Here is a 7,664-nt window from a genome sequence, read left to right on the forward strand (position 1 = left end):
AGTAAATCTATTATATTTCGTATAAATAAATGTATGTTTATACTTAAGATACATATAATTTCATCATAAGCTACATAATAGAACGACATATATATTATGAAGTATTGGAACATAATGAGGAACAAGCATATAATGTTTGTTCATTTAAGTATTCAACAAGTCTCTTACAATTTATTGAAAAAATAAAATGCAAAATGAAAGTTATCTGTTTTCTGTTTAAGTGAGTCGCAACTTAGGCAGATGCCTAGGTGGGTCTGGGTGGGCACCTCAACAGGTCTAGGTGCCCTTTCTTAAGTTTCAAACACCTAAGCATTAATTGGGGTGGTGGCCAGCTGCCTAGCGTCTAAGCAGGGTCTAGGCGGCGATAGGCGGAGATTTTTAGAACAGTCGTAATAAAGAAGGAAAGAATCCTTCTCCTCCAAGGAATATAAGTCCTAATAAGGAAGAATAATTAATATCAAATCTATTTTAGAATTTATACATCCACACTTTAATACAATGTTTATAACACCATAGAAGAAACTGTCCTGTCATTGTACTATTTTTCATAACTGATTTGTTTTTTGAAGAATTTTAAAATCCAATCACACTCCTTTATAAAGTAAAATAAAAAAACAAAATGAAATCAAATATTTCACAGGCATCTGCTAATATAGAGAAAGAGTAATGTTAGACTTACCATTTATTTGTATTATCCGTTTCATAGGGATATGACCTACCAACGCATATGGTATCATACCATCTCTATTAGATAGATGATACAAATAAATATTGAGAATAATATTTTGATAAATAAAAGGCCAAAACCCAAGAAACCGTTAGAGAATCCCGTGTTCATGCTCAGACATAAACCCCTCTACTTGTTCGAACGCCTTCCCTCCTCCTCTCTTCCATTTTGTTCTTTCTCTTCTTCTAACTACCTTAACCGCCATCTCGATTCTTTCCTCTCTGACCAACTTCCAACTTTGCAGCATCTCTCTCAGTCCCACGCTCTCCTTGTATCGTCTGGAAACTCAAACAACATCTTCATTGCCGCAAAGCTTATCTCTCTCTATGCGTCTCTCTCCAAACCCACGTTCTCCACCAAATTATTTGCTTCAGTTTCTCCCAAAGATACCTTTCTTTGGAACTCCATAATCAAAACCCATTTCTCAAATGCCAATTACTCGAAAGCCCTCGATTTCTTTTTTCAAATGCGGGGTTTGGGTTTTTCTCCTAACCAATTTACTCTTCCGATGGTGGTTGCCTCGTGCGCCGAGTTGATGTTGCTTGACCATGGTAACAGTGGGTTGGCTAAGAAACTCGGGAACTTCGCGGGTAATTCGGCAGTTGGGTCTTCTTTTGTGTATATATATTCAAAGTGTAGTCGAATGGAGAATGCATCTCTTATGTTTGATGAAATTACTGTGAGAGATGTGGTTTGTTGGACGCGCTTATAATTGGGTATGTGCAGAATGATGAGAGCGAGAAGGGTTTGGAGTATCTTTGTGAGATGCATAGGGTTGGTGGCATTGGTGAGAGGCCAAATTTCAGAACGTTAGAAGTTGGGCTTCAAGCTTGTGGGGACCTGGTTGCTTTCGTAGAAGGTAGATGCTTGCATGGTTTTGTAGCGAAAAGTGGGACTGGGTGTTCTGGAGATGTTAAATCTTTGCTTTTGTCCATGTATTCCAGATGCGGGACACCTGAAGAATCTTATCTTTCATTTTGTGATGTAGAAAATAAAGATGTTATATCTTGGACGTCAGTTATTGGTGTTTATGCTAGATCTGGGTTAATGACTGAATGCTTAAGTTTGTTTCGGGATATGCAGGATAGTGATATATATCCAGATGAAATTGTTGTCAGTTGCGTGCTTTCAGGGTTTAGAAATTCATCCAATGTCAATGAAGGTAAGGCCTTCGTAGGATTAGTCATGAGGCAAAATTATGCATTGAGTCACAATATTCATAGTGAACTACTGTCCCTGTACTGCAAATTTGAGTTGTTGACACTTTCAGAGAAGCTCTTTAGCGGAATGCAGCACCAGAACAAAGAGTCTTGTAACACTATGCTTTATGGCTATGGTAAGAAGGGACTGCATACAAAATGCATAGAACTGTTTAGGAAGATGAAACATCAAAGCATTGGAGCTGATTCTAATGGCTTGATATCTGTGATTTGTTTGTGTTTTCAGACGGGAGCAATCCATCTTGGCTGATCACTTCATTGCTTTATAATTAAGGTTTCTATGGATGAAAATGTCTCAGTAGCCAAGACACTCATAGACATGTATGGAAAAATTGGTTATTTGACCATTGCAAGTAGAATTTTTTCTGGGACACAGAAGGATATTATAACATGGAACTCATTGATCTCATCTCACACTCACAATGGACATTATTTTGAGGCCATAGCCCTATTTCATAAGATGATTGCAGAAAACTTCATGCCCAACTCATCAACATTGGTAACAGTGCTTTCAGCTTGCTCTCATCTCGCATCTCCGGAAGAAGGAAAAAAGGTTCATTGTTACATTAAGGAAAGACATCTTGAGATCAATTTATCCCTTGCCACTGCATTAGTTGATATGTATGCAAAATGTGGGCAACTTGAGAAATCAAGAGAATTGTTCAACTCAATGGAAGATAGGGATGTCATTTCTTGGAATGTGATGATCTCAGGTTATGCAACACATGGACTTGCAGAATCTGCAATAAAACTTTTCCGCGAGATGGAAGATTTAAATGTTAAACCAAATGAACTCATCTTTCTCGCTCTCCTCTCAGCCTGTAATCACTCAGGGCTGGTTGAAGAAGGGAAATATCTGTTTCGTAGAATGCAAGATCTTTCCTTACAACCACATTTGAAGCACTATGCTTGTATGGTAGGTATTCTTGGCAGGTCAGGTAAACTGCAAGAAGCGGAAGATTTGGTTCTGTCAATGCCCATTTCTCCTGATGGTGGTGTGTGGGGATCATTGTTAGGTGCCTGCAAGATTCACAATGAAATTGAGTTGGGTGTCAGGGTTGCAAGGCATGCTATAAAATCTGATCCAGAAAATGATGGCTACTATATTATGCTTTCGAACTTGTATAATTCCATTGGGATGTGGGAGGCAGCTATAAATGTGAGAAAAACGATGGAGGACAGGAGCATCAGAAAGACAAAGGGTTGGAGTGTTGTCTAACTTGTGTAGTTAAGAGAAACGGAAATCAGTTTATAAAAGGAGTAATCAGGATCTACTGCATTCACTTACAGAAAAGGAAAAAGTTTGATCCTGTGTCCCGAGTTTCAGTCCACCACCAGCAAAAACGAGGCCATGACCACTACTGAACTAATTTTGAGGTAGTATCGTTGTTCAGTGCGCTGTACTGCTTTTAACCATGTGATACTGATAGCCCGTTGGAGATACTTGTCGAGATATACATGCATTACAGAATGATTTTCATGCTCTGTTAGCAGAATTGCGTTCATATCTTCTCCAAAAATGAACCATACTGATAATTGATTTCAGAAAACACTACCTTTTTCTTCCTGCTTGATTTTTAGATTTTATTTCTTAGAACATAGCTATGGCATTAGGAGCGTGGTCGAAGAGTAAACTTAATTGCCTTGTTCTCTGGTCCGTGGATGCCCTATTGAACATGGATCAGAAGACGATGTTAGGTTTTAAGCTACTTTATTAGCTACTTATGCTTTTGTGTGCTTGTATACATTCATTTGTTGATTTCTTGAAACCGTGAGAGTGCATCAGCAGCTGTTTTATTTCCTACACTAAAAATCTCAAGCATTTGGAGTTGGATTTCGAAGAACTGCCAAGTCCAAATGTTCCTTTAATCCCTCAGGATAGTGGAGATTACAGAACCTTTGAACCTCAATAAAGTATTTATTGAAGGTTTCAGGTTGAAGAAATGCCTTATGTTAAGAAAATGGGGTGTGATATCCACACATCCTATTTTACTTTACACACACCTTTTTTAATTTTCGGCCGTCGGATCGGATGAATTGAAGAAGATCAACGAACAGAAATTATCAATGAGTGTGTGAGAAGTAAAATGGGGTGTGTGGATAGCACATCCCTAAGAGAATGCCCTTTCTTATTTTGCATGTATACAAAATCCCTAGTTTGCCCAGGGATACATTTGATCAAATCCCATGTCTTCATAAACTACGAAATTTAGTGTTTAGGGGAAGTTGTGATGTATGCTGCAGTCTATGTATTATTGACACAAAAAAAAAAAAAAAAAAAAAAAAAAAAAACTAATGAAAAGGGTTTGAGAACTTTGAGTTTTAACGATAAAGACAAAATAAAGGGTAAAGTGAACAGTATCAGTATTGACTTTTTAGTGTAAAAATGTGGTTTTTTGTTAAAGTGAACAGTACCGAGAACTTTTCGGTAAAGTTCCCCAAAAAAAAAAAAAAAAAAAAAAAAAAAAAAAAAAAAAACCATGTTCTCTTAAATGGAAATTTTTACAATATTCCGTAGCATTGAATGATATAATGAAGGATTGAAAGTAGAATATATAAACAGTTGTGTGTTTTGGGTTGAGAGTTTAGGGCCTCTCTTATTTTTTTTTTTCTCTTTTCCTCTCCTTGAACGCTCAGAAATTCATCTTGTAAAGGGCGAGGAGAAAAAAGTAGAGAGAAGAAAAAACCAAAAAAACTGTGAGAGGATGAGAGGAAGGGGAGCAAAAAAGGAAGGGGACCATCCAAGTGGCAAAGCCTAATCTAACTACATACAGAAAATGGCTCTTTAGATTTAAGCCTCCTATTTATGCTAATTAACTATTTATCCTAATTAAGCCAGTAGTTCAGCTGACAAACTCAACCATTAACAAATGTATTATGTAACAAACGAACACAAGTACTGATAGGATGGAAAAAATACACAAGAGTATGGGCCCGCCCATATAAAACTTTTGATTATGATTATGGATAACTATTTAGATAAATAAACAATTATAATTATTTATCTGTGAAATTTAATTTGTATGTCTCTTGTTAATGGTTATGGGTAAAATTAAAGGAAAACTTTGAGTTTTAATGATAATGACAAAATAAGTGGTAAAGTGAATAGTATCATAATTAATTTTTTAGTGTAAAAATATAGTTTTTCATTAAAGTGAATAATACCGGGAGTTTTTTGTTAAAAGTCCCTGAGATTAATTCTAATAAAGTTCTGCTCTATCACCATCAGCAACAACAATTTATGTCTTGATAATTGATGTCTGTTTTGGACTTTGCATTGCCTCGCATAAAAGTAGTATCACAGAGACACAGCTTTCCTCTGTTATTCAGGAGTAGTGATCATAAACTCTTCGGAGGAAAGCTCTAAATTGTTGGAACAGCGTTTAGTCTTACTGTTCTTCTCCCTTTGCTGTCAAATAGGTGAGAGTGCAGAACTAGTGATCATAAAGAACGCAGGGCATGCTATAAATGCAGAGAACCCCAAAGAGATGTGCAAGCACATGAAGGCTTTCCTCATCGATCCACTCCCTAAACCGAAACAAGAAAACCACAGCAACGGCCACAAGATGGATTGAGATACCAAGAAAAGGTGAAGGCTAATCAAGATGATCATTTTCTGACATTATTGGATATGAGTTTCTGTATTGTGGATTATATGTGCGAGTTGAATTTTGTACTAGAAGTTATTTTGTTTGTTTAGAAAGCAGAAGACTATACATCACCGCCCAAAATGTCATTTGGTCCATCACGGTAGAACAATGATTGGTTTTGCAAGAACTTGATTTATGCAGATCCATCTTATACTGCTTGTATGTTCATATGATCAATATGTTTTCTTATCAGATTGACTGGCAACTTAAGAGAATTGTGTCGCCGGACTTTGATTCTGGACATTGCTCCACGATCATTTTGATTTAGAGAAAATTGGAGCATGGACCCCTAAATTTTGATTCAATTGGCGCTCTAGCTCCTGAACTCGCTATAATGCAGAGCACTATAGTTCTTTTGGGTAAATCAACCTTATTTTCCCTTTAAACCCCTTTTTTTTGGGACATAAGTTCGAATGGTGTTACCCATAAAGACTATTGTTTCATATCACAGATTATTAATTCAGGGACGAAGGCTTCAATTGCACCAAAAGGCTAAGAATCAATAATACTGCACTTTTTTGTTTTAATTTATGTTGTGTGGTTCAGATCGAACCTGGCATCATAATTCAGGCAAGGAAAACATTACTCTATCAATAGTATCTAGCAAGTTATATGGCTTTATAGTAAATCACAGCAAAGATTATGCTCTCGGATGTTTACAATGACTTTATACTTTATAGAAGCAAAGATGCTTTCACTAGCTTTGGACTCTTTAAACGTTAAGCCTGTGTATAGTAAACATCAAACCGGGAATGTTAAATAATACTTCTCTTCTCAATAGTGAAAGATATTCAAAGTTCAGGATCCGCTTTGGCCTTAAGCTCGCTATTGAATCGTGTTATGTTCTTAATTTGTTACATCAGGATGATGCTGGTTTGTGCCATCCTTTTGCTTCCCCGTTTGATCAACATTTGAGGTCTTCAAAATCGATTTTTTAACTGTGAGATCAAACACGTTGAGAAGGAAACGAATACTGCGGCGGACAATCTTGCCAACTGGAGTTATAATTTATATTTTGATTTTTGTATTCTTATTGATAGCCCTCCTCTGCGGGTTCGAATTCGTCCTTACCAATTTACAAAAATGATTAATTGGATGGTTAAGGTTTCCAAGCTCCCACTACCCGACTTTCAAGTGGAGCATGGCATATCCTATGTAGTACACATATGCGCAGAAGATGCCCGATAAGTTGCTCACCTTTATTCCTGTTTCTATTTACCTGTTAATTAGAGCTCGACACTTGTACAAGATCTTTTCCTTTTGTATTGTTGATAAATTATCTCTCCATACATGTCAAAGTTGGATTTGCAAGAAGGAAGATTGACTATTCAACGTATAATAAAAAGCTAAATTACCACAACTACAGTTGGATTAGCATCGATTGGTGGGTGAGTACAATTTATCAAGAAAAATAGTATTATTTGACAATTTCATTTTTTTTCTTTTATGGGAAATTGGCTAAAAAGATTGGAAGTCAATTTTATATTCCATCATTCAAATAATTTCTTCAAGGCCTAAACCAAATTGAAAGGGAAACCAAAACTTAAGATTTAGTCGTCAAAAATCAATTTTTTTCATCAATATGTTTGTGTTTTTAGGGGTTTCTTCTATAGTGGAGAGTATGAGTGAATTTTTAGGGCTTGAATAGTTATTTCATATTAGAGTTACAAGTTATTTATATTTTGTAGGATGTATTTAACAATATATGGGATGCTAATGAAAAAACCTTATTAAATAGATCAAAATTTATTATTGACAAATGCAGCGATCAAAGATCGATGACATTATGATATATAAGATATTGACAACATACAACAATATGATAGCTATTTCATTTTCAGTTTTTAGTTTTCACATTTTCGAAAATGAATTCTTGTCTGATAATTATTTCAGTTTTTTTAGAAAAATGAAAACTGAAAACTAAAAAGTAAAAACTCAAGGCCAAACTTTGTAAACTCTAAAAGTAGTTTTCAGTTTTTATTTTAAATAAAAACTGAAAGTAACTACCAGACAAGATTTCAGTTTCCAGTTTTCAAAAAAGTGAAAGCAAAAACTGAAAACTCAAAA

General features: G+C 35.7%; 1 protein-coding gene across 3 annotated transcripts; it reads left to right on the forward strand.

Annotated features, from left to right (window-relative positions):
- The first annotated feature begins 833 nt into the window (after window positions 1–833).
- Window positions 834–5,724, forward strand: LOC125476217 (pentatricopeptide repeat-containing protein At4g39952, mitochondrial-like). Of its 3 annotated transcripts, none has more exons than XM_048582072.1 (4): window positions 834–1,889; window positions 1,998–2,063; window positions 2,174–3,324; window positions 5,368–5,724. In XM_048582072.1, exon 3 carries the CDS (start codon window positions 2,228–2,230, stop codon window positions 3,164–3,166), a length of 939 nt encoding a protein of 312 aa, XP_048438029.1. In that variant the 5' UTR covers window positions 834–1,889; window positions 1,998–2,063; window positions 2,174–2,227; the 3' UTR covers window positions 3,167–3,324; window positions 5,368–5,724. The 3 variants fall into 2 exon arrangements, with proteins under 3 accessions (XP_048438029.1, XP_048438030.1, XP_048438028.1); XM_048582071.1 differs by having other exon boundaries at window positions 834–2,063.
- The last annotated feature ends 1,940 nt before the right edge of the window (window positions 5,725–7,664 follow it).

This window comes from the organism of the source record quoted next, unplaced genomic scaffold (genome assembly GCF_019419815.1).
Source record: "Pyrus x bretschneideri cultivar Hongxiangsu unplaced genomic scaffold, Pyrus_bretschneideri_v1 Contig18, whole genome shotgun sequence".
NCBI lineage: Eukaryota > Viridiplantae > Streptophyta > Magnoliopsida > Rosales > Rosaceae > Pyrus > Pyrus x bretschneideri.

What these genes read in the sequence shown, in the direction of transcription:
- LOC125476217 (XM_048582071.1), top strand. Translation starts at nt 2,228, where the DNA reads ATGGATGAAAATGTCTCAGTAGCCAAGACACTCATAGACATGTATGGA.